General features: G+C 37.1%; 2 protein-coding genes across 2 annotated transcripts in view; one reads left to right on the top strand and one right to left on the bottom strand.

Annotated features, from left to right (window-relative positions):
* Septin14 (septin 14) overlaps positions 1-27,285 on the top strand; it is a 51,729-nt gene extending 24,444 nt beyond the window's left edge. The window contains exons 10-13 of the mRNA XM_021254296.2: positions 12,004-12,100; positions 17,808-17,976; positions 18,784-18,916; positions 26,030-27,285. Of these exons, the coding sequence (XP_021109955.2) occupies positions 12,004-12,100; positions 17,808-17,976; positions 18,784-18,916; positions 26,030-26,209 (579 nt within the window). The 3' untranslated portion in view covers positions 26,210-27,285. The remainder of the gene's footprint in view (positions 1-12,003; positions 12,101-17,807; positions 17,977-18,783; positions 18,917-26,029) is intronic.
* LOC101701073 (zinc finger protein 717-like) overlaps positions 1-27,453 on the bottom strand; it is a 50,634-nt gene that overhangs the window by 3,234 nt on the left and 19,947 nt on the right. The gene's annotated exons all lie outside the window — the stretch shown is intronic.

Below are 27,453 nucleotides of genomic sequence, written 5' to 3'. Positions count from 1 at the left end.
CCTTAGTATGCTGATTTCATATCCTTTGTAATATACTCAGAAATGGGATAGCTGAATTATGAATGTACCACAATGTGTCTCATCAGTTGGATACTTAGGTAGCTTCTATTTCTCAATTTTTTTTTTTTGGTACCAGGGATCGAACTCAGGACCTTGTGCTTGCGAGACAGGCACTATCACCACTGAGTTAAATCCCCAGCCCCTATTTCTCAATTATTGAGAATAGCGCTGCAATGAATATGGGCATGCAGATGTCTCTTCCACATACTAATTTCATTTCCTTAGGATGTATACTCAGAAGTGGGATTTCTGGATCATATGGTAGTTCTATTTTTAATTTTGGGGGATATGCCAAACTGTTTTCCACTGTAGCTGTACTAATCTATTTTCCCATCAACAGTGTGTGGGGTTCTCTTTTCTCTTTATCCTCGCCATCATTTTTTTTCTGGTACCAGGGATTGAACTCAGGACCTTGCGCTTGTGAGGCAGGCTTGGTGCCACTGAGCTAAATCTCAGGCCACTCACTAACATTTTTTATCTTTAGTATTTTTGATTCTTACTAGTGTAAGGTGATATCTCTTTGTATTTTTGATTTACATTTCCCTGATTATTAGTTATATTGAGCACTTTTATGCACCTGTTAGGCACTGGTATGTCATATTTTGAAAAAAAAGCCTATTTATATCTATTGCTGATTTTAATTGGATCATTGATATTATTATTTGCTATTAAATTTTTTTTTACTTTTTGAGACAAGATCTCACTATGTAGTTCAGGCTGGCCTTGAATTCACTATATAGCCCAGTCTGGCCTCAAATTCATGGCAGTCCTCCTGTCTCAGCCTCCTGAGTGCTGGGATTACAGGCATGCACCACCATGCCTATTAAATTTTTAAAAATATTATTTTATTGGTACATTTTAGGTATACAATATAATGACATTCATCATTGGAAATTTGCACCTTTACATAATCTCTCTTGGTTCTTATTTTTCCCCATTCCCCTGCCCTCCCTTCATCCCCTCCACCCATCCCTATTTACAAAGGCTTTGTTTCCATTTTTTCATTTTCTCATATTAATTACATTCCCTTCTTTCCTTTTCCCTACCCCTCCCACTTCCCCTTCCCCTTTGCCCCTTTTCTTCCTATTTCACATTATCTATTATACCTCTTAGTCCTTATTTACACTTTCAGTTTCTCACACTAGAGAAACTATTCGGTATTTACACGTGTGTCCTGTTTATTTCACTTAAGAGTATCGCCTCAGTGTGCATTCATTTAGCTATAAATGTCTCTAATTTCTCATTTTTTATGGCTGAGTAGTACTCTATTTTCTTTAAAAACCACATTTTCTTATCCAGTCTCCACTTGATGGGCAGTTGGGCTGCTTCCAAGTTTTAGCTGTTACAAACTGTGCTGCTATAAACATGGGTGCACATATATCACTGTGTATGATTCTTTTAATTCTTTGGGGAAGACACCCAGCAGGGGAATAGCTGGGTCAAATGGGACTTCCAGTCCTAGTTCTTTGAGGTATCTCCATACTGATTTCCACAGTGGTCGCACCACTCTCCACTCCCACCAGCAGTGGAGCAGGGTTCCTCTTTCCCCACAGCCCCGCCAGCATTTGTTATTGGTTGATTTCATGATAGCAGCCATTCTTTCTGGAGTGAGGTGGAATCTCAGCATTGTTTTCGTTTGCATCTCTCGAATGACCAGTGATGTTGAACATTTTTTCAAATGTTTATTTGCTGCTTCTACTTCTTTGAGAAATGTCTGTTCATTTCAGATGCCCATTTTTGGATTGGGTCTTTAAATTTGGGAGGTCTGATTTTTTAAAATTCTTTATAGATCCTTTGACTGAGGAACAGCAGGTGAAGATTCTTTCCCACATTGTGGGTTGTCTCTTCACACTGCTGGTGGTTTCTCTTGCTGTGCAGAAGCTTTTTTTTTGGGTACCGGGGATCGAACTCGGGTCCTTGTGCTTGCGCAGCAGGGAGAAGCTTTTTAATAAGAAGACATCCCACTTGTTGATAGTTTGTGCTAGTTCACAGGCAACTGAGGTTTTGTTCATAAAATTTTTTCCCATACCAATGTCTTCAAGAGTTCTACCTAACCTCTGTTCCAGCCAATTCAGCATTTTTATTTTAATATCTAGATCTTTAATACATTTTGATTTTACTTTAGTCCACGGTGAGAGATATAGGGCTAGTTTTAATCTTTGGCAAGTTGAAACCCAATTTTTCCAGCACCATTTATTAAAGAGGCTATCTTTCCTCCAGTGAGGGTATTTGGCTCCTTGATCGAAGATGAGATGGCTGAGTGTGTCTGGAGTTGTTTCTGCATCTTCTAATTTGTTCCACTGGTCTTCAGGTCTGTTTTTTTGCCAGTATCATGCTGTTTTTATCACAGTAGCTTTGTAGTATAGCTTCAAGTTGGGGATTGTGATACCCTCTGCCATGTCTTTTTTTTTTTTTTTTTTGGTACCAGGGATCGAACTCGGGTCCTTGTGCTTGCACAGCAGGCGGTGAAGCCACTGAGCTAAATCCCCGGCCCTCCCTCTGCCATGTCTATGTTGCCTAGTATTGCTTTTGCTATTCTGGGTCTCTTCTTGTTCCAAATGAATTTTTAAATTGTTTTCTCAAGGTCTGTGAAGTATGCTGCTGGAATTTCAATTGGGATTGCATTGAATCTATATAGCTGTTTTGGAAGTATGGCCATTTTCACTATGTTGATTCTTCCCACCCAGGAGCAGGGGATGTCTTTCCATTTTCTGATATCGTCTTCAATCTCTCTTTTCAGAGTGCTACACTTTTCAGAGAAGAGGTCTTCGATTTCTTTTGTTAGGTTGATTCCTAGGTATTTCAGTTTTTTGGATGCTATTGTGAAAGGAATTGTTTGCCCTATTTCTCTCTCAGTGAGTCTGTTGTTCATGTAGAGGAAAGCTGTTGATTTTTGTGTGTTATCTTGTATCCAGCTACTCTACTGAATTTGGTTATTAAGTCTAGAAGACTTTTGGTGGTGTTCTTGGGGTCTTCTATATAGAGTATCATGTCATCTGCAAATAATGACAATTTTTCTTCATTTCCTATCTTTATTCCTTTTATTTCTTTTTCTTGTCTAATTGCCATGGCTAATGTTTCCAAAACTATAGTGAACAAGAGTGGTGATAGTGGACATCCTTGTTTTTTCCCAGATTTTAGTGTGAAGGATTTCAGTTTTTGACCATTTAGTATGCTATTGGCTGTTGGTTTTTCATAGATGGCTTTGATCAGATTGAGGTAGAGACATACTATTCCAATTTTTTATAGGGTTTTTGTCATAAATCCATGTTGGATTTTGTCAAATGATCTTTCTGCATCTATGGAGATAATCATATGGTTTTTGTCCTTGGCTCTATTGATACAGTGTATTACATTGATTGATTTGCACATGTTGAACCATCCCTGCATCCCTGGGATGAATCCCACTTGGTCAGGGTGTATGATCTTCTTGATGATCTTCTGCATTCTATTTGCCAGTATCTTATTAAGGATTTTTGCATCTATGTTCACTAGTGATATTGGCCTATAGTTCTCTTTTGCGTTTGGGTCTTTCTCTGCTTTGGGGATCAAGGTGATGCTTGCTTCCAGGAATGAATTTGGGAGTATTGCTTCCCTTTCAATTTCATTGAAGAGTTTAAACAGTAGTGGCAGTAGTTCCTCTCTAAATGTCTTGTAGAATTCAGCAGTGAAGCCATCAGGACCTGGGCTTTTCTTAGTTGGTAAGTTTTTAATTACGTTTTCAATTTCATTGATAGTGGGCCATTTAAAATTTTTAGGTCTTCTTCATTCAACTTTGGTAATTCATACATATCTAGGAATCTGTCCATTTCTTCTGTGTTTTCCATCTTATTAGCGTATAGGTTCTGGAAGTAGGTATTGATGATCCTCTGGATTTCTGCTGGGTCCATTGTAATTTCACCCTTTTCATTCCTAACTGCATGGATTTGGGCCTTTTCTTTCCTTTTTCTTATAAGGTTGGCTAAGGGTTTGTCAATTTTGTTTATTCTTTCAAAGAACCAACTCTTGGCTTCATTGATTTTTTGTATTGTTCTCTTAGTCTCCATCGAATTGATTTCTGCTGTGATCTTTATAATTTCCTCCCTTGTATGAGCTTTGTGTTTGTCCTGCTTTTCTTTTTCTAGAAGCTTGAGGTTCAGCATCAGGTTATTTAATTGGGGTCTTCTGTTTTCATAATATGTATATTTACTGCTATGAATTTCCCTTGTAAGACTGCTTGCATTGTGTCCCATAGATTCCGATATGTTGTATTGTCATTGTCATTTACTTGAAGGAACTGTCTGATTTCTTCTTTAATTTCCTCTGTGACCCATTGGTTATTCAGAAGTGTTTTGTTCAATTTCCATGTGTTTATGAAATTTTTGTGGTTTCTTTTGCTATTCATCTCCAATTTCATCATCATTATTATTATTATTATTATTATTATTATTTGGTACCAGGGATCAAACTCGGGTCCTTGCACTTGCGCAGCAGGTGGCAAAACCACTGAGCCAAATCCCCAGCCCTGATCTCCAATTTCATCACACTATGGTCTGATAATATACAGGGGATAACTTCAGTCCCTTTGCACTTACTTAAACATGTTCTATGAGCGAGTATGTGGTCTATTTTGGAGAACGACCCATATGCAGCTGAAAAGAATGTGTATTCTGATTTTGTGGGGTGAAACACTCTGTAAACATCTATTAAGTTCATTTGTTCAAGAGTTTGATTGAGTTCTAGTATTTCATCACTTATTTTTTGTCTAGTTGATCTATCTATTTGTGACAGTAGGGTATTGAGGTCCCCTGCTACTATTGTATTAGTGCATATATGACTTTTCATGTCTGTTAGTATTTTTATATATAGTTGGGTGCACTAGTGTTTGGTGCATATATATTTATGATTGTCATCTCTTCCTGTTGGACTGTTCCCTTTACAAGGAAGTAGTGTCCTTCTTTGTCTCTCTTAATCAGTGTTGGTTTGAAATCCACTTAATCTGCAAAGAGGATAGCTACTCCTGCTTTTTTTGGGTTCCCGTCGCATGGAGTATTGTTTTCTACCCTTCAACTTTCAATCTACGAGTTTCTTTTTTAATTAAGTTTGTTTCTTGTGTCCAGCATATTGTTGGATTTTGCTTCTTGACCCATTCTGCCAGTCTATTTCTTTTGATTGGTGAATTGAGACCATTAACATTGATGGTTATAACTGATATGTATTGACTTGTCATTGTCATGACTTTTTCTTTTTGTTGGATTCTCCCCCCTTTATATTTAGTTTCTTGTTGTGCCCAATGGATTCATTCTGCTGTGCTTCCTGGGGTTGTGATCCTCATTGTCTGTACCTAGGATATTATCTAAAATTTTTTGGAGTGCTGGTTTGGTATTCATGAAGTTCCTAAGGTGCTCTTTGTCATGAAAGTATCTTATTTCTCCATCCATTTTGACAGATAGTTTTGCAGGGTACATCAATCTGGGTTGTTGGCTGTTTTCCTTTAGGGCTTGGAATATATCACTCCAAGCTCTTCTTGCCTTAAGCATTTGCATTGAGAAGTCTGCTGTGATTCTGATGGGCTTTCCTTTGTATGTGATTTGTTTCTTTTCTCTAACTGCTTGTAGAACTTTGTTCTTCTGTTGGGTTTCTGGAATGTTAATTATATGTCTATGTGTAGATTTTTTTTTGATCAAGGCTATTTGGAGTCCTATATGCCTCACTTATCTGTATGTCAAGTTCTTTTCCCCTGCTTGGGAAGTTTTCTGCCATTACTTCTGTGAACAGTTTTTTGATGTCATCTGCACTCTCTCCTGTTTCTTCATTGGCTCCAATCAGTCTTATGTTATTCTTCTTTGCATCGTCTAGCAGCTGCTGGATTGATTTCTCATGGTCCCTTACAATTCTGAAGCAAATTTTCTTTTCCTGGTCACTAATTGCAATCTTATCTTCTATATCTGAAATTCTGTCCTCACATTGGCTCATTCTGCTATGTAGACTCTCAGTGGAGTTTTTAATCTCCTGGAAATCTGTTTGTATCTGTTTTATGGATTCCATCTGTTTCCTATGTTGGGATTCTCTCATGTTCCTCAGTTCCTCTATTTTTTTTATCTGTGTCCTCTCTAGATTTATTAATCATGTCTTGCACTATGGGCACAATCTCTGTTGTTATCTGAGAAATTATTTCTGATTTCATTTTTTCCAGATCCTCTTTTGTTGCCAGTTCAGAGAGTCCAGGTGGTTGAGTATCAGATTGTTCCATCTCATTTCCCTTTGGGGTTGCTGTAGGTGATCTGGAAGTCTAGTTTTGAGACTTGTTTATGTGTCTTCTCATTTTGACATGGGGGGGTTGCTATTGGCGCTCATGTGGCTCACCGGCTCTGGGCTGGGAGCAGTGGAACAGTGGACCGGAAGCCCCTTCCTCCTGGCTGGGAGCGGTGGAAAGGCAGCCCAGAAGCCCCTTCCTCTGGGCTGGGAGCAGTGGAACAGTGGCCCAGCAGCCCCTACCTCTGGGCCGGGAGTGGTGATGCCTCTTAAATTTTTGACGCTTCTTATATATTCCTGATATGAACCCTTTGTCACTGTAAATATTTTCTCCCATTATGTAAACTTTTCTGCAGACTGCTGATTATTTCTTTACCGTGCTAAAGATTTTAGTTTTATGCCATCTCAGTTGTCATTTTGCTTTGTTTTGTGCTTTTTTTTTTTTTTTTGTACCAGGGATTGATGTTTTGTGCTTTTGCCCCCAAAAATCCTGCCTGTTCCAATGTCCTAAAATATTTCACCTAGGATTTCTTCTAGTTGTTTCATAGCTTCAGTTCTTATATTAGCCTTTGCTCTGTGTTGATTTAATCTTTATAACTAGTAAGATATGGGGATCTAGCATTATTTTTCTGCATGTGGATTTCCAATTTTCTCAACACCACTCATTGAAAAGATTGTCTTTTCTTCAATATGTGTTCTGAGCACAAGTAGGCTGTAGGTGCATGATTTTATTTCTTCATTACTTTGTTCCATTGCCCTCTGTGTCTGTTTTTATGCCATGACCACACTGTTTTGATTACTACAGCTTTGTAGCATGTTTTCAAAAAGTTAGTGCTTGAAGCTATCAAGAAATCAAACAGGGCCAGGGATTTAGCTCAGTGGTTCTGCCACCTGCCTCACAAGCACAAGGTCCTGAGTTCAATCCCCAGTACCAAAACCAAACAAAAAAGAAATCAACCAATAACAAATGTTGGTGGGGTTGTGGGGAGAAAGGAACCTTTCTCCATTGTTGGTAGGAGTGCAGACTGGTGCAACTACTGTGGTAATCAATATGGAGATACCTCAAAAAACTAGGATTAGAGGTCCCATTTGACCCAGCTATTCCTCTACTGGGTATCTTTCCAGAAGAATTGCAAAAAATCATACCACAGCGATATGTGCACACCCATATTTGTAGCGGCACAGTTTGTAATAGCTAAAGCCTGGAAACAGCTCAAGTGCCCATTAACTGGAGACTGGATAAAGAAAACGTGGTTTTTTAATAAAATGGAGTACTACTCAGCTATAAAGAATGAGAAATTAGAGAAACTTATAGCTAAATGGATGCACATTGAGGACATACTCTTAAGTGAAATAAACAGGACACACGTGTAAATACTGAATAGTTTCTCTGGTATGAGAAACTGAAAGTGTAAATAAGGATTATAATGAATAATTGACAATATGAAATAGGAAGAAAAGGTCCAAAGAGGTAGGAGAAGTGGGAGGGGTAGGGAAAAGGGATGAAGGGAAAGGAAAAAATAGGAGAAAAAAAATGGAAACAAAGCCTTTGTAAATAGGGATGGGTGGAGGGGTTGAATGGAGGGCAGGGGAATGAGGAAAGAATAAGAACCAAAATACATCATGTAAAGGTACAAGTTCCCAATGATGAATGTAAATGTATAGTATACCTAAAATGTACCAGTAAAAGAATTTAAGAGGAAAAAAAAAAATTAAAAATTAGTGCCTGCTAATATTATGGGATAATGGGGTTTATTTTAGAAAGCTGATACGTGCATTTAACATATCTTAATCAATGTCAATCCCCTTCCCTCAGTTTTCCCTCCCCCCTCATGCTTGTCCCTTTTTGTATCCCCAGAAGTTTACTTTCTGGTTTACTCCCTTGTCTTAATTATTAATTTATGTATTTTCCCATTTTTCATAGAGAAATCATGCTATATTTAACTTTCTGGTTAATTTCACTGAAGATGATGGTTTCTAGTTCCATTCATTTTCCACCAAATTACCTGATTTTATTCTTCTTTATGGCTGAGTAGAATTCCATTGTGTATATATACCACATTTTCTTTATACATTTATCTGTTTATAGACATTTAGGATGTTTCCACAGTTTAGCTACAGTATATTGCATTGCTGTAAATATGAATATGCATGTATAACTTTAGTATGCAGTCCTTAAGTCTTTTAGGAATTTGCCAAGAGTGGTATAGCTTGGCCAAAAGATATTTCTTTCTTTCTTTCTTTATTCTGGTACCGGGGATCGAACTCAGGTCCTTGTGTTTGCACAGCAGGCAGCGAAGCCAAAAGGTATTTCTATGTGTAGTCTTTTGATGAATCTTCAAACTGATTTTCATAGTGGTTATACTTGTTCACAATGCTACCAATGTATGTGTTTTGAAATCAGGAAGCATAATGCCTCTTGTGTTGTTCTTTAGGCTCAAAATGGCTTTGGCTATTCAGGTTGTTTTGTGGTTCCATATAAAATTTTAAACTTTTTTTTCAAGTTCTGTGAAGAGTGCTACTGGTATTTTAATAGGGATTGCAATTAATCTGCAAATTGCATTGGATGGTACAGAATTTTACCTATTGATTCTTCCAATCCAGGAACACAGAACATTTTTCCAATTTCTTGTGTCCTCTTTAATTTTGTTAGTGTTTTATAATTTTCATTGTAGAAATGTTTCTTGTCTTTTGTAAAATTGATTTTTAGTTTTTTGTAGCTATTGTAAATGGGATTGTTCTACTTGATTTCTAATTCAGATAATTCACTGTTGGGGTATAACAACACTATTGATTTTTGTATGAGTTTATATCTTACAAATTTGCTGAATTTCTTAAGTTTCAATAGATTTTTGTGGAGTCTGTGGGGTTTTCAATAGAGAAAGTTATGTCATCTGCAAATAATTACTATTTGATTACTTCTTTTCTAGTTTGAATGTCCCTTATTCCTTTCTGCAGCATAATTGCCCAGACTTCCAGAACTATGTCGAATAAAAGTGGTGAAAATGATCATCCTTGTCTTATTCTAGATCTTAGAAAACTTTCAGTTTTTCACATTTAATGTAATATTATGTGTTGGGTTATGATAAATGGCCACTATGATGTTGAGGTTTGTTCCTCACATGCCTAATTTATTAATCATTTTTGTCAAGGAGGGAAATTGAATTTTTTGAAATGTCTTTTCTGTATCAATTGAGAGGACTGAATGGGGTTTTTCCTCTTTATTCTGTTGATACATTGTATAATGGTCATTGATTTGTGTATGTTGAACTGTCCTTGCATTCCTGGGATGAATCCCACTTGGTCATGGTGAATACTATTGCTACTGTGCTTTTGAATTGTTTAGTGGTATTTTGTTGAGGATTTCTGGGTCTATCTTCATCAAGGATGTCTTAGTTACTTTCTGCATTGCAGAGACAAAATATTTGACACCTAAAAGTTCAAGATGGAAAGGTTTCTTTTTGGCTCACAATGTGTAGAGGTTTCAGTCCATAGTCTGCTAGCTCCAAGGCAGGGCAGCATGGCAGGGGCATCACAGAGGCAAAACAGGACATGGCAGAGCAGGCAGGAGGCAGCAAGTGGCAAGCAGTGAAGCAAGCTTGCCTTTCTCCTTTATTTATTTATTTATTTATTTATTTATTTATTTATTTATGGTACCAGAGATGGAACGAGGGACCTTGCGCGTGAGAGGCAGGCAGGCGGTGGAGCCACCGAGCTAACCACCCGCCCGCCCCGGCCCATTGCCTTTCTCTTTTATCCCATCCAAACTATAAGCATTTTGGGTGGTGCGACCCACAGGGGATGGGGGGGGCGCTCTGTCCTCAGTAAATCCATTCAGCCACACCCAGAACTATGCTAATTACAATCAGTGGACAAATTTAGTACCACACACCTTTAATACCAGACCCACATGCCCTAGATTCAGCCCACTCTGAAAAGCGTCGTATGAGTACCTGAGGCTTGGGGGTGGGGTACATCTAGATACAAGCCACAACTGGTTTTGGTGTTGAGGTAATGTTGGCCTTGTAGAATGCCTTTGGAAAAAATTCCTTCCTCTTCTATTTTTTCGACAATATATGGAAAAATGAAATTAGTGCTCCTAGAGATGTTTAGAATTTGGTAGTGAAATCACCTTGTCTTGGTTTTATTTTTGATTAGAGGCTTTTTATATCTGATTCAATAGTGTTACTTTTCCTGGTCTCTTTATGTTTTCTACTTTTTCATGATTCAATATTAGTGAGGTATATTGTTTACAAATTTATCCATTAGTTCTTCACAATCTCTAGTGATCTTTTGTGTTTGTGATACCAGTTATAATCTCTCCCTTTTTATATCTGGTTTATTTATTTGATTCTCTCTCCTTTTTCTTAGTCTGTCTAGGTGGTTGTTTATTTTGATTTTTGTTTCAAAGAACCTGGTCTTTCTATTTTTTTTTTTGAACCTGGTCTTTCTTTCACTGACCTTTTGATTTTTAGACTCCATTTACTTATATTCTGATTTCCATTAATTCTGTCATTCTATTAATTTTGGGTTTAGTTTGTTCTTTATCTAGTTCCTTGAAGTACAGTGATAGGTTACCTGAGATGTTTTTACTGTTTGATGTGGCTATTGCCTGCTTTTATTTGCTCTTCTTAGTACTGCTTTTGCCATATCACATAGGGTTGGGGACATTTTGTCTCCATTTTCATTTGTTTCAAGAAATTTTAAAATTCCCTTCTAGATTTATTGTTTGGCCTGTTCGTTGTTCAAAAGTAATTTGTTTACTTTCCAAAGTTTTTCTTGTTACTGATTGTCTTAGTTACCATGTCTTGAAAATTGTGGCCCCCTTTATATTATGTGTTGAAAATTACCTCTTGGAGCTCAAGAAGTAAGCTTGAGCTTGGAGCTTATAGGAAGTCTTTTTATGATGTAATTTTTCAAGATGGCCAACTAATAGTTAAATATTAAGTACTTAACACAATTCTTAATCATTTTAACCTTAGATATTCCATTATGTCAAAATTCCTATTCATATACATCGTATTAGTCACTTTTCCACCACTGGGGCACATTATAACTTCTGATAGACCACGAGTCTACCTTGACTATTCCTGCCTTTGCATATAGTCCAAAACCTTCTTACCTTTGGTTGCTCTCCCTATTTTGCTTATCATCCTCAGAGCTATCCTTTGGGTTGCACTTTATTTTTCAGAATCCCTCCAACCCTTAAATCACAAGTACCCCCTTGTGCTCTAAACAATATTTATACTTCATTGGGCTATATATGCTTTTTATTAATATGTGTGTATCAGTTAATGAATCATTATTATTTCAGTTATTTTAACACATTTGTCTTACAGCTTCTATATCAGCTTTAAATGTGGTTTGCATATTGTCTCCTCAGCAGTGCCTCTGTTCCAGGTTAAAAATAGTTTGAAAAAAATTATATATCCACTAAAAACTTTTTTCCTTCGTATTGCACACAATGAAATGCCTTGCTTTAGGCAATACTGGATAGTTTTCAATTTGCACACAGCATGAGACTAATGCTTGCAAAAGTCATTTACCACATATTTTCTTCTAAGTATTAAAAGCTGATGCAGGGTAGCTATGTTGTGTTGGATAAGTTCATTATGATATTACCACCTCTCCCATTTCCCTAACATATGAGTGATACAGTAACTTGATTGCTATGAGGAAACGAATATTTATGTCGTTCTCATTTTCTAGGGAATGTTACCTTTTGCTGTGGTAGGGAGCACAGATGAGGTGAAAGTGGGAAAAAGGATGGTCAGAGGCCGCCACTACCCTTGGGGAGTTTTGCAAGGTAAATATGAACCAAGCAGATTCTTGGATGATTAAGTCAGATAATCTATATCATCTACTGTCTCAAAGGAGCATTTTAACTTCCGCCAGTATTGGCAACTCTTGTCCAATCTGTAAATTAATAGTTACTAATGAAGAACAAAAGTTCTATTTCTTTTAAGATCATGCTTCCTTTGACTTTGATTCAGCCTCACAGAAATTTGTGGGACACTGCTTTAGGCTAAAATATGCAGAAGCCAAGCAGGACTTCCTTGTTTACCTGATGTGCCATATGCATATTATCTCTGCCCAGGAACCATGACATGCAGAATGCCTTGAACAAAACCACAGCATAAATACTAGTGTTTAAATGTGTTACCTAAACCACCATCTAATTTATAAAGCATTTTAAGTGGTCAGTAAAAAAATGATAAACTATTTTTCAAAACGAAGTACAACTGACCTTTGGCTATATTATACCTTTGACATTTATATTAGTTACTTAACACTATGGCAAGTTAGAATATTGTAATGTGTGGTGATTTATTGTTTTGTTTATGTGCTTGTAGTAAAAATTATTGAGAAATGAAATATTTCTACCTATATTAGTTTCTAAATGTTTTTTTAATTGAAACACCAATAATCAGCAAATGGGATCATATCAAATTAAAAAGCTTCAGCACAGCAAGGGAAACAACCAACAGAGTGAAAAGACAACCTACGGAATGGGAAAAAAATTTTGCCAGCAATTCCTCAGAGGACTGGTACCTAGACTTTATAAAAAACTCAAAAAAATAGATCCCCCAAATAAAAGACCCAATCAAAAAGTGGGCAAGTAAAATAAACAGACACTTCTCAGAAGAAGTACAAGTGGCTGATAAATATATGAAAAAAGGTTCAGCATCTTTGACCACTAGAAAAATGAAAATGAAAACAATACTGAGATTCTATCTTATTCCAGAAAAGAACAGCCATCATCAAGAAATCAAATAATAACAAATTCTGGCAAGGCTGCAGGGAAAAAGGAGCCCTCCTACATTGTGGTAGGAGTGTAAACTTCTATGGAAATCAGTATGGAAATTCCTCAAAAGACTAAAAGTAGAAATTCTGTTTGACCCAACTATTCCCTTTCTAGATAGCTTCCCAAAAGAATTAAAGACATCATATTACAGTGATTCATGCATACATGTGTTAAGAGCAGCACAATTCACAACAGCTAAATCTTAGAAGCGGCCTATATGTCCATCAACAGATAAATGGATAAAAAATGTGGTATTTATATATGATGGAGCACTACTCTGTCATAAAGAGGGATAAACTTGTGTCATTTGTAGGCAAATGGATGCACCTTGAGCCATAATGTTAAGTGAAATAAGTCAGAACACCAGCTGAAATATCACGATTATTCTTACATGAGAAACCTAAAATATAAATAAAGAACAAAATAAAAGATAGATAATAGGATATGAGACAAATCTTTTGCAAAAAGGAAGGGAACCAAGAGATGGAGTGAGGTGGGTGGGAGGAGAGGAGAGGGGAGGGAGATGAGAAAGGAGTTCAGATGTGTTAAGTATATGTACCAACTCCCCATGAGGAATCCAATCATGATGTACTGCAAATATGGACTAATAAAAAACCTGAAAAAATGAACAAATTGACATATTTGAAACATTTTAATTATGAAGCACAGTTAAAAACTTAATGTTTTTGGCACATGCCTGTAATCCCAGCACTCGGGAGGCTGAGGCAGGAGGACTGCCGCGAGGTGAAGGCCAGCCTGAGCTACATAGTGAGTTCAGGGCCAGCCTGAACTACAAAGGGAGACCCTGACTCAAAAAAAACCCTTAATGTTTTATATATTATATTGTATACATTATATAATATTTTTATGTACCTGTATTATATATAAATTTTGGCTAAAATATCATACAAATAAACAGTATATTATGATCAGTATTTTTAGACATGATAAACATAGAAGAGTTATGTGCATTCTTTATTTTATTTATTTTTTGGGGGTACCAGGGATCGAACTTGGGTCTTTGTGCTTGCGCAGCAGGCGGTGAAACCACTGAGCTAAACCCCCAGTCCCATTCTTTAAACATTTATTTAATAATTGATTTTTTTGGTACTGGGGATCAAACTCAGGACCTTGCACTTGCCAGGCAGGCACGGCACCACTGAGCTACATCCCTAGCCAATAGTTGATTTTTATATATTTTCTTTTTGACTAACATGTATTCATTGTACATATAATGAAATTTAGTGTGATAGTTCAAGAAATGGATACAGAGTGCACTGATCAAATCAAGGTAATTCACATTTCACTCTCATCATTTCTTCACGTTTGGAGCCTTTGATCTCTTCTCTGCTAGATTGTTATGAAACATGTAGTTGGTTACAGTGAAGTGTAGTCATCACTAGAACTTACTTCACCCATCTAGCTGTATTTTGGTACCCATTATTCAAGCTCCCTTTCTCCAGCTGCCCTTACTTCCCAGCATTGTGTAATCACTATTCTACCTCCAGGTCAACATTTTTAAAACCCTGATGTATGAGTGATATTGTCCAATAAAATCTTTCTGTGTCTGGCTTATTTCATTTAACATTTTGCTACAAAATGACAAGATTTCATTCTTTATGGATAAATAATATTCTATTGTGGGTATGTGACATTTATATATACTTACAATGTATACATATATATGCATATATATTACATTTTCTGTTTATGTTTAGGATACCTAGGTTTATTCCATATCTTAGCTATTGTGAGCTTCCTTTCTGGTGAAACTCAAAACTTTAGAAAAATCACTCAGTTGTGTCATTTGCTCTTGGTTCTCGATTTAGAGATGGCTAAAACCCAACAGTAGCAAAGCCACAGCTTCAGCATTGGGCTGCCATGAAATTTCCTCCATCAGGTTAATCTGCCACCCTTGATTTCATCTGTCCCTAATCAGAATAACTACCATGAAAGAACACAAGAACTAGGGCCAGGGATTTAGCTCAGTGGTTCCGCCACCTGCCTCAAAAGCGCAAGGACCCGAGTTCAATCCCCAGTACCAAAAACAAAAAAATTTTTTTTAAAAAGAACACAAGAAATAATAAATGCTGGCACTACTGAAATAAGTATGGAGGTTCCTTAAAAACCTAAAAATAGAAATAGTGTGATCTAGTTATAACACTCCTTAGTATATTTTAGAAATAAAATCAGCATACCATACAGTTATCTGTGTACCCATGTTTATTGTGGCACAGTTCACAATAGCCAAGTTATAAAAGGAATCTGGGTTCCTGTTAGTGGATGTATGAATAAAGAAAATGTGCTATATGTACACAATGGATTATTATTTAGCCATGAAATAATGAAATCATGTTATTTAAGAAAAATGGGTAGAACCAGGTGTGATGGCACACACCTGTAATCCCAGCAATTGGGAAACTGAGGCAGGAGGATCACCATGAATGCAAGGCCAGGCTGGGCTACAGAGTGAGTTCAAGGCCAGCCTGAACTGCATAGTGAGACCCTGTCTCATGAATGTTGGGGTTTTTTTGGTACCAGGGATCAAACTTGGGTCCTTAGCTTGCGAGGCAGGCGGTGGAACCACTGAGCTAAATCCCCAGCAAGATCCTGTCTCAAAAAAAAAAGGAATAAAGAAAGAGAAAAATGGATACAATTGGGGATTATCATGTTAAGCAAAATAAGTTAGACTCAGAAATATTTCATGTTTCCCTCATATGTGAACTCTAGGAAGAAAAAAAGAGATGACATGACAGTAGAAGGAAGACTATTAGAGAAGAGGACATGGATTGGTGAATGCAGAGGGAAAAATAAGAAAAGTTAATGTGGGGGAAATATAAGATTAAAATATGTTAGATGACACAATGAAGCCTAATATTCAGTATAATTTATGTGCACTAATAAAAAAGCAATATACCTAAATAGATATTTCTGAAAAAAACACATACACATGGCCAACAGGTAAATGAAAAAAATGCACAACACAATTATCAGGGAAATCCCAAGTGAAACTGCAATGAGCTATTACCTCACCCCAGGAAGAATAAGTATTAGCCAAAAAACTAAAGATAATAAATACTGGTAAGGATTCAGAGAAAAGGGAACACTTGCACACTTTTGGTGGAAATGTAAATTACTACAGCAATCATGGAAAACGGTATGAAGGTTCCTCAGAGAATTGAAAAGAGAACTGCCAAATGAACCAGCAATCACATTACTTGGTACTTTGGATGAAGAGAATCAGACATCTGCACTCCCATGTTCACTGCAGCACTACTGGCAATTTCTAAGCAATGGAACAACTGAAGTGTCCCTCAGCTAACTAATGAATAAAGAAAATGCAATACATATACATCATGAGACATTCTTTGGCCATAAAAATGGAATCCTGACATTTGTAACATCATGGATAGAACTCCAGTTCATTAGGCTAAGTGTAACAATTCTGGGACAGATATGACTGCATGATTTCACTTATATGTAGAAATTAAAAATATTGATCTTATAGAAGAGAAGACTGGTGGTTAGCAGAGGCTGTGTTCATTTGGGATGATTTGAAAAGTTTGATCATTGAGTACTAATTTGCATTTAGTAGAACCAAAAACCCAATGTGTGCTGTTGCAGAGCATGGTGACTATAGACAACAATAATGCACTGTACATTTGAAAAAGCTAGAAAGGATTTTGAAACTTTACACCATGAAGAAATGTTTCAAGATACAAATGTTTAATCTTTAAACATTGTACAGTGTATATATGTATCAGACATTACATGGCACTTCATTAATATGGACAAATTTTATAGTTTTATGTATCATTTCAAAATAAATTACATATACAGTCATGTGAATTTATTCATTGATTTTTGTATATTAATACAGTCTCATAAATGTGGTGTATAAATGGAATTTGATCAAGACCCCTTCAAAATTTAAAGGTCTTTCAGTTAGAAGAATTTACATTAGTGAAATTATATTACATAGCCTGTCAGCTGTGAAATACTTTAAAAGTAACTTGTAAAATACTAATACAATTATTTATGAAAGCCTATATTTAACAGAACTTATTATTTTGTTATTTCTTTTTGTCTTGTTTTGTTTTTTTGGTACTGGGGATCAAACTCGGTCCTTGCGCTTGCAAGGCAGGCAGCAGAACCACTAAGCTAAATCCCTGGGCCCTGTTATTTCTTTCTTTCTTTCTTTCTTTGGTTTTATGTTTTTGAGACAGGGTCTCACTATGTAATTCAGGCTGGCCTTGAACTCATTATGTAGTCCAGTCTGGCCTCAAACTTCCAGCAATCCTTCTGCCTCAGCCTCTAGAGTGCTGGGATTACAGGGATCCACCATGACACCCAGCTATTTTGCTATTTTCTATTTATTCTTATGTAATAAATTTAAAGCAATTTCCTGACCTTAAACATGCCTACATTAATAATACAGAATATGGGCCGGGGATTTAGCTCAGTTTCTGCCTCCTGCCTCACAAGCACAGGGACCCGAGTTCAATCCCTGGTACCAAAAAAAAAACCCAAAACAAACAAAAAAACCCAAAACAGAATAACTGTCACATAATTCAAAGAATTATAGCTGTTACTCAGGTTGATTTCTTGTTTATTATTTTAAATGCATTTCATCCATGCATTTATTTAGAAATGCTTATTGACTGCCAACAATTCAAAGTATTTTGGGTTTATTATTTTTTTTAACTAGTGGAAAATGAAAATCACTGTGACTTCGTGAAGCTCCAGGATATGCTTCTTTGTATGAATATGGAAGACCTGAAGGAACAAACCCACATTCATCTCTATGAATGTTACAGGCACAGAAAACTGCAGAGAATGGGCTTCACTGATGTGGGCCCAGACAACCAGCCTATTAGGTGAGTAAAGAAACTGCTATCACAGCTAAATAGGTCATTTAGAAGGCTCCTAAAACTACAAGGTACAATCATTTGGCAATGAGAAAAAGTGTACTTCTTTCATCTTGGGCCATCCTGAATTATAGGTTTTGTAATCATCTTCAGACCTCGATGGAAAAAGTAGGAGTAAAAGTGAAAGGGCATCTTTATGTGATACATTGAAATGTATATCCAAAAATATTCTTTTACTTGAATTTCTGTGTTTATGCAAAGCAGATGCTCAGGGATGAAATTGTCCAGTATTAGCAAAGACTGAGAAAAATTGTCAAAAGATACTGAGAAGAGTTTGATGGAGGAAAGAGTCGAAAATTTGTAATATACTCTGCTGTAAGTCATGTGAAGAAATTTTGACAGCAGATGCTTTTAGATATATTGAAGAATAGTATTTGTACTGCAAAATTAGGTATATTACCATAGTAGTATAATTCAGTTATATTGATTATGGTTTGTTGAAGACAACCATAATTGAACCACTTAAGTGAATAATTAAATTATGCTTTGCTTTATTTGAACTATTTTGGAAACACTGTCAGACATTGGAGTTTTCCTCAAATTTTATTGTCAAAAGCTGTGAAAAAGTATGATATAATGTAAAGCAGAGGTACGAGAAATCACTGATACAAGTGTTTCAAATTTCTAGTGTTTTTATTTATGTTCTACATTTACTTTATATTAATATTGTGTTGTAATTTGTATATCTCATGATAATGAAATACATGTTCATGTATATCTATTTTGATATGAGGATGGAAATTTTTTTTTTTTTAGTTTTCAAGAGATATATGAAGCCAAAAGACTAGAGTTCTATGATCAATGTCAGAGGGAGGAAGAAGAGTTGAAAAAGAGGTTTATGCAGCAAGTAAAGGATAGAGAAATAGCATTTAAAGATGCTGAAAAAGAGGCAAGTATTGCCAGTTTGATGACAATTTGTATTCTTTTTTAGGTGTCCTACTGGGAGTAATCTCGAGATTAGTTGATGTTTTTAGATGAAATTTGCTGTTCTTTAAAAGGTAGCAATTTACTATGCAAAATCTGAATGTGGCCTTTATAAACTTATACCTTGTAATTTTAGTTTATCCAGAGTTTTTTCTGATTTTCTACTTAAATGTTCTGCATCCCTGACATACTGGAGCAAGGGGCTGCACACTTAAGGCTTTTGTCAGCACATCCCCATGGTTTTGCTGGACTCAGTTCACCAGCAGCTCTCACAAGTTGGGATCTGATGTCTGCAGCTTTCCCAGGTTTGAGCTGCATGCTGGGAACTCTACAGTCCTGCAGTCTTGGGCATCGCCTCATGCCCATGGCTCCACTAGGCATTGTCCTGTTGAGGACTCTTTGTAGTGGCTTCAATTACAAAGCCCCACTAATGCGTACTCTCTGCAGTGGCTATGCTCCTGTGAGAAGTATCTATCTGGGTCTCAGACCATTCATAATATTCTCTGAAATCTACGTGAAGAATTCATAGCCCCACAGCTTTTACAATGTGCATGCCAGCAGAATTAGCACCATGGATGCTACCAAGATTTATGACTTGTACTTTCCAAATCATCAGGTTGAGAAACAGTTGGGCTCACCTGAATAATGATGAGGGTTACAAAGAGGCACTGAACTATATTTCATGGAGCTGAGTCCTGAAGGGGGGAAGAACAGCAAATGCTGAGATCCCTAGAGAACTTCTCTCTCTCACTCTAGAAACTTTGTCTTTGGTGTCCTAGCTTGCCTTGAATATCTCTAATATTCAAGGTATCATCTCTGATACCTTCAGGATCATTCTTCCATTCTCTTGATGAATAGATCCTGTCATCTTTCTACAGATATTAATTTATTTAGTAAATAGCTGTTTGTCCATATCAGCATTCTCTCCCAAAAACATGCTTTGAAAGATTCTTGGCCAAATAAATACAATTATCAGTGAATCTATAGAAGAAACTAACAAAAAGACAGAGAGGAGCTAAGCAAAATGATCCAAAACAGCATAGAAAAGAACTAGTCGACAAAAATGCTCCAAATGGAAATTCAAGAGATTAATGTGAGAAAGTGTCAGAACTAGAAGACAGGGGCGTGTTGGTGACCAATTAAAGAAAGATACCTTAAAAACAACAAGAAAACATGAAAAATGAATCCAACAACTTCTAGATGCTGCAAAGAAGACTAATCTAAGACAAACTGGAATTAGTGAAAAATCAATGGCATAAAAAACGTGTTCTTTGAAATAATAGCAAAATAGTTTACAAATAAGGTAAAAGAATTTAACATACAGATAAGTGAGGCATATAGAACTCCAAATTAGCCATTATCAGAAAAGAACCTTTCCACAACACATCATAATCAAAATCCAGGAAGCTCCACACAAGAACAGAATCTTAAAAGTGGTTAGAGAAAAGCAATGAATCACTTATAAAGGAAAACCCATTAGAATTACAGCAGACTTCTCAACACAAACCTTACATGCCAAGAGAGCTTAGAGTGAAGTGTTTCAAGCCCTAAATGAAAATAATTTCCAACTCAGGCTGACATATCCTCTCAAAATTGATGGAGAATTAAGATTCTTTCATTGTAAAGTGCACCTAAAGAAATTCATGACAACCAAACCAGAGGTCCAAAAAAGTTCTCAAGGGTACCCTAGAACAAGACAAAGAATCTGTCAATGACAAAAGGTCTAATAGAATTAATATGCCAGGTAGGGTGAGCAGGTAAATAGAAGGTAAAGGCAGGGAATTAGCAACAGGAAAATAAGGCAATGACAGGAATAAGTCAATAACTATCAGTAATAACTCTCAATGTGAATGGTCTTAGTTCCCCAATCAAAAGACACAGACTGGCAGAAAGGATCAAGAAACAAAATCCAATGGTATGCTGCATAAAAGAAACACATTTTTTGGGAGACAGGGTCTCATTATGTAGTTTAGGGTGGTCTTGGACTCACTATGCAGCCCAGGCGAGCCTTGAACTGGTGGTAATCCTCCTGCCTCAGCCTCCCAAGTGCTGAGATTATAGGCATGTGCCACCACGAAACAAGAAACATATTTAATCCAAAAAGAAACTCACAGAGGGCCAGGGATTTAGCTCAGTGGTTCCTCCACTTGCCTCGCAAGTGCAAGGACCCGAGTTCCATCCCCAGTACCACCCCCCCCAAAAAAAACATAAAAGAAACTCACAGAATAAAAACCAAAGGATAAAAAACAATATTCCATGCAATAGAAAACCCCCCCAAAAAACCCAAATACATAGCTATCTTATATTCAGACAATGGATTTCAAGCCAAAACTGATCAAAAGAGGCAAAGAAGGTCACAACATATTGGGTAAGAGAACAATCCTACAGGAAGAGATAATCATTAACATATACACGCCAAACAATGGCACACCCAACTTCATAAAATAAGTACTACCAAACATAAAAGATCAGATAAACACAATTACTGGGCCGGGGATTTAGCTCAGTGGTTCTGTTGCTTGCCTTGCAAGCGCAAGGACCCGAGTTCATCCCTGGTACCAAAAAAAAAAAAAAACCAAAACAAACAAAAAAACCCCCCAAAACAAACACAATTACAGTGGGGGACCTCAATACCCCACTGTCATGAATAGACAGATCAACTAGACATAAAATCAACAAAGAAATATCAGAGTTAAACAAAACCTTCAAACAGACTTAATAGATATAGACAGAGAGTTCCACCCAACAACAATAGAATACACATTCTTTTCAGCAGCACATGGAACTTTCTCCAAAATAGACCACACACTAGCCAATAAAGCAAGCTTAAGTAAATGTAAAAGAGTTGGAATTATACGGTGCATATTGTGAGATCATAGCACAATGAAATTAGATACCAATACCAGAAAACTCCACAGAAATTATGCAAATGTATGGAAACTAAACAATACATTCTTAACTAAACAGTGGGTTATGGAAGAAATAAGAGAGTTTCTAGAATTAAATGATAATACCAGTACAACATACCAGAACTTATGGGACAATGACAGCAGTCCTAAGAGGAGAGTTTATAGGTGTGAATGCCCACATCACAAAAACAAAATGAATCCATATAAATAACCCAAATAAATAACAAGACCCTAGATAAACAAAAACAATCCAAATCTAAGACTAGTACAAGGATAGAAATCATAAAGATCAGAGAAGAAATCAATAAAATTAAAACCAAAACATAAAATACAAAGTTCTAAGAATCAAAGAGTTGGTTTTTCCAAAGAATAAACAAAATAGACATATAGCCAATCTAACCAAAAGAAAAAGAGAAAAGGCCCAAACCAATACAATTAGAAATGAAAAAGGTGGGCCAGGAATTTGGCTCAGTGGTTCCGTCACCTGCCTCGCAAGTGCAAGGTCCCGAGTTTGATCCCCAGTACCAAAAGAAAAAAAGAAATGAAAAAGGTAAAATCACAGTGGACACTGCTGAAATAAAAAACATTATTAACAACTACTTCACAAATCCTGTACACCAGTAAACTGGAGAATTCAGAACAAATGGATAGATTTCTAGATACATATGAGTTAGCAAAATTGAACCAAGAAGATTTAAGGACCATGAATAATCCAATAACAGGCAATTAAATTGAAGCAGTATCCCCTGCTGGGTATTTTCCCAAAAGAATTAAAAGAATCATACCACAGAGATATATGTGTACCCATGTTTATTGCGGCACAGTATGTAATAGCTAAAGCTTGGAAACAGCCCAAGAGCCCATTAACTGGAAACTGGATAAAGAAGATGTGGGGTTTTTTTATAAAATGGAGTACTACTCAGCCATAAAGAAGGAGAAACTGGAGTCATTTATAGCTAAATGGATGCATATTGAGGCCACACTCTTAGGTGAAATAAATAGGACACACATGTGTAAATACCGAATAGTTTCTCTATTGTGAGAAACTGAGAGTGTAAATAAGGACTAAAAGGATTAATAACTAATAATTGATACTTCAAAATAGGAAAAGGTCCAAAGGGGTAGGGGTGGTGGGAGGAGATGGGGAAAGGAAAGAATGGAAAGGAAAAATTATGAGAAAAGAAAAAAAAAATGGAAACGATGTACATAAATAGGGAAGGGTGGAGGGGTGAAGGGTGCACAGGTAATGGGGAAAAAATAAGAACCAAGATACATCATGTACAGGTACAAGCACCCAAAGATAAATGTAAATGTATTGTATACCTAAAATGTATCAAAAAAAAGAATTTAAGCAAAAAAAAATTGAAGCAGTAATAAATAACCTACCAAATAAGAAAAGCCCAGGTCCAGAAGGGTTCAATACTTAAATCTACATAAACTTCAGAGAAGTTCTAACACCAATACTCCTCAAGCTTTTTAATGAAATTGGAAGGAGTATTCCCAAAGCCATTCCTGGAAGTTAGCATTACCCTTATTCCAAAATCCAACAAGGATCCAATCAAAAAAGATAACTATAGGGGCCAGGGATGTAGCTCAGTGGTGCCACCACCTGCCTCGCAAGCCCAAGGGCCCAAGTTCAATCCCCAGTACCCCCCCCTCAAAAAGATAACTATAGACCAATCTCTTTAATGAATATAGATGCAAAAATCCTCAACAAAATACTGGCAAACAGAATGCAGTGAATCATCATGACCAAGTAGGCTCCATCCCAAGAATACAAGGATGGTTCAATATATGCTAATTGATAAATGTAGTACATCATATAAACAAAAGTAAGGACAAAAATCACATGATCTCAATAGATGCAGAGAAAAACTTTGACAAAATCCAACATCCTTTCATAAAAACACTGAAAAAAATAGGTACAGAAGGACCTTATCTCAATTTGATAAAGATTTATCACAAAACCTACTGCCAAAATCATATTAAATAGGAAAAACTGAAAGCTTTCCCTCTAAAATCAGGAATAAGACAAGGATGTCCCCTATCTCCACTTCTGTTCAACATAATAGTGGAAACATTAGTAAGAGAAATTAGGCAAGAAAAAAAACTAGGGATATATATGGGAAAGAAAGATGTCAGATTACCATTATTTGCAGATGACATGATTCTCCATGGAGAAGATCCCCCAAAATCCACCAAAATATTCTCAGAATTAATAACCAAATTCAGTAATGTAGCAGGATACAAAATTAACACAAAAAATCAACAGCATTTCTGTACACTAAAAATGAACCTACTGAGAAAGAAACTAGTACATACTATTCAAAATAGCACCAAGAAAAATTAAATACTTAGGAATTAACTTAACCAAGGAAGTGAGAGAGATGTGGGGTAGAGAGCAGAACATGTATCCTTTAGGGCCGGGGATTTAGCTCAGTGGTTCCGGTGCCTGCCTCGCAAGCACAAGGTCCTGAGTTCGATCCCCGGTACCAAAAAAAAAGAATATGTATCCTGTGTGGTTACTCCTACCATGGGAGTTGTGGCCCCTATTGGGTGTCAGGGATTTCTTCTGGCACTGTTGATACTGGCTCTCTTACTTGGATGGGACTCTAGTATTGGCTGCTCCTGTAGTTATGAGGAACCTGAAGCACTTGTGCCTTGATTAGGCACTGGTGCAGGTACTGGTGCTTCAGGGGAGAGGTTGGGGCTGGAATAACTGTTTTCATTATGTGAAACTGAAAACCTTATCAATAGCATGTTTTCAGTCAAGGTATGGGTGTGACTGATACAGTGGACTCACATCAATGTGCTGGCAGGAAAAGTTGTGTATGTACCTGTCCAGGAGCAGCACCTCAGGACCTTCCTCACTGTGCATGCCTAGAGTTGAGTGGAAGTTCTGTTGTAATGCTCATTAGGGATAAAACATGGGTGGACTGTGGCTGGATCTAGGTAAAATTTCTCTCTCCTGAGGTGCTCACAGGAAGGCGAGTGGAGTCAGATCTGCCCCAGCATGCTTCTGTGGGTTAGGACAGCAGTGGAAAATAAGAGTTCCTTTCCTGTCGTGCTAGTGACAGACCCTGTGCATGGCACTGGGAGAGGAGTGCTGGGAACTGCATGGGCAACAGCCCTCAACCCTGGCACCCACGTGAAACCACATGCAACTGGCCACATCCCTGGTCTCAGAGGTCAGGCTCTTTGAAATCACAGTTCTCGTGGATGGCACCCTCTGTTCCCGTTCACACTGCAACACCCACTCCCCACTAGTAGCATTTTCAGCTTGTCTACTTCACAGTCCTTCCACTGAGCCAAAACTGGTTCACGTGGAGCCACCGGCTGAGCCAGTGCAGTGGAATGCCTGCTGGGTCCCAGAGAGGGGAATATACAGGCCTTTCTACCTCTAAAGGCTCTAAATTCAGAAAATAGGTCCCTTCTCAAGGTGGCTCTCACTACAGCCTGATGGGGGACGGATGAAGTGAACTCCTATTCCACAATCAGACTACTATGCATATTTCAGGCCTGTTTTCTATTTAGGGTACAAACCTGCAAGGCCAGTGCAACTTTCCAATCAGGAGGATTGCCAGTACCTGTGCTGACAGGCTTTGCTGAGGCTCTTTCACTTTTAGCCCTGAAGAGGAGAAACTACCTCTTCCCCAGCTGTGGAGCCAGGTTGGCAAGTAATGAGATGTTTTGCTTCTCTTGCTATGCTGCCGTTCCAGGTCTCTGGAGTTTTACAAGGTCTCCATTACCCTCCTTTTCAATTCCAGTGTTCTTCCATGTTCACTTACACCACTGTGCAGCTACATACCTGTTGCTTCTGTTCTTCTTTGTGGGAGAACAGGTAAATGCTGGGCACCCCATTCAGCCATCTTGCTTGCCTCCAATGTATGCATTTTAATGGTCATGGATTTATCAAACTTTGTTCAAAGGGAAGTTGTGGGGAAAATGTTGAATGAGAAAACTGACCTCAGGAAAAAGGGAAATTTTATGAAAATGTGTTTTACTATGTTTGGTTCAATGAGAAGACATTCAATTTTCAAATCAAGAAAATTCATATCTGAGTATTTAATTAGCAATTTTTAGTTTGTTTGAAATCAAGAAAAAAAGGTGTTCTTTCATGTTTTCTGCCTCATTGTATTTTGGGCCATAACTACAGATTTTTTTAATAGCTGCAGGACAAGTTTGAACATCTTAAAAGTATTCAACAAGAGGAGATTATGAAGCTTGAAGAAGAGAAAAGACAACTGGAAGAAGAAATGACAGATTTTTCTAAAACAAAGGCTGTGTGTGAAACACTGCAGACTCAGGCATGCACCAATATAAAGAAGGACAAAGATCGCAAGAAATAGTCTTTTCTTACCCTTCTATCTGTTGTAGAGCTCCATCATTATATATTTCATCTACCTGTCTTTAGAGCATTTAACTTTAGAGTTCTGATTTTTAAAATTTGTTTACTGATTATATCTTTCTCAACTAGAATGTTAAATCCTTAGGAGAGGGCCAGGGATTTAGCTCAGTGATTCTGGCGCCTGTCTCGCAAGCACAAGGTCCCGAGTTCGATCCCTGGTCCAAAAAAAAAAATCCTTCGGAGAAATACCTTGTCTATCTTGTTAAATGGTATAACATAGACTAGCACGGACACGGCACTCAGTAAATATTTTATAAAATAAAAATGTATAACAGTATAAAAAGTTAATAATGCGGTAGAAATTCTTTTACCATAGCTTTCTGCACCTCTGTTGTCACCAGAAGAGCATGCCACAATTAACTTTGTGATTAACCTCCCAAGTTCAAGTGGAGGATTAGACATACCTCAAGAAGGACCACCCTAGGCCCCTACCCAAACCCACACTTACATGAACCATCACAATTAATTCTTGTTTTTAGCTACAGAGTTTCAAGAAATAAAAATGTCCAATAAATACACAAAAATGGTCAGCATCTCTGGCCATTGAGAAACACAAATTAAAACAACATTGAGATTCCATCTTACCCCAGAAAGAATACCCATCATCAAGAACTCAATGACAAATGCCAGCAAGGTGCCAGGGTAAAAAGAACCCTCCTACCTTACTAGTAGGTGGGAATGTAAACTAGTACACAAAAGAATTATGGAAATCAGTATGGAGACTACTCAAAAAACTAAAAATAGAAATTCTATTAGACCTAGATATTTCCTTTCTAGCTACCTTCCTTAAAAAAGTTTAAGACATCATATTTCAATGATACATGCATACCTATGTTTATAGCAGCACAATTCATAATAACTAAATCTTGGAAGTGGCCTGTATGTCCATGAACAGATAAATAGATAAAGAAAATGATATTTGGGCTGGGGATTTAGCTCAGTGGTTTTGCCGCTTGCTGCGCAAGTGCAAGGACCTGAGTTCGATCCCTGGTACCAAAAAAAAAAAAAAAGATATTTATACACAATGGAGTACTATTTTGCCATAAAGGATAAATTTGCATCATTTGTAGGAAAATGGATGCACTTTGAGACCATAATGTTAAGTAAAATTAATCAGACACACAAGCTTAAATATTGCATGGTTTCCCTTATATGAGAGTCCCAAAGTATAAATAATTTACAGAG

Source organism: Heterocephalus glaber, unplaced genomic scaffold (assembly GCF_053883595.1).
Source record: "Heterocephalus glaber isolate CG9 unplaced genomic scaffold, H.glaber_assembly_v1.0 deba00001610, whole genome shotgun sequence".
Classification (NCBI taxonomy): Eukaryota; Metazoa; Chordata; class Mammalia; order Rodentia; family Bathyergidae; genus Heterocephalus; species Heterocephalus glaber.
The sequence above is the reverse complement of the archived record's forward strand: the minus strand, read 5'-3'. Positions and strand labels throughout refer to the sequence as shown.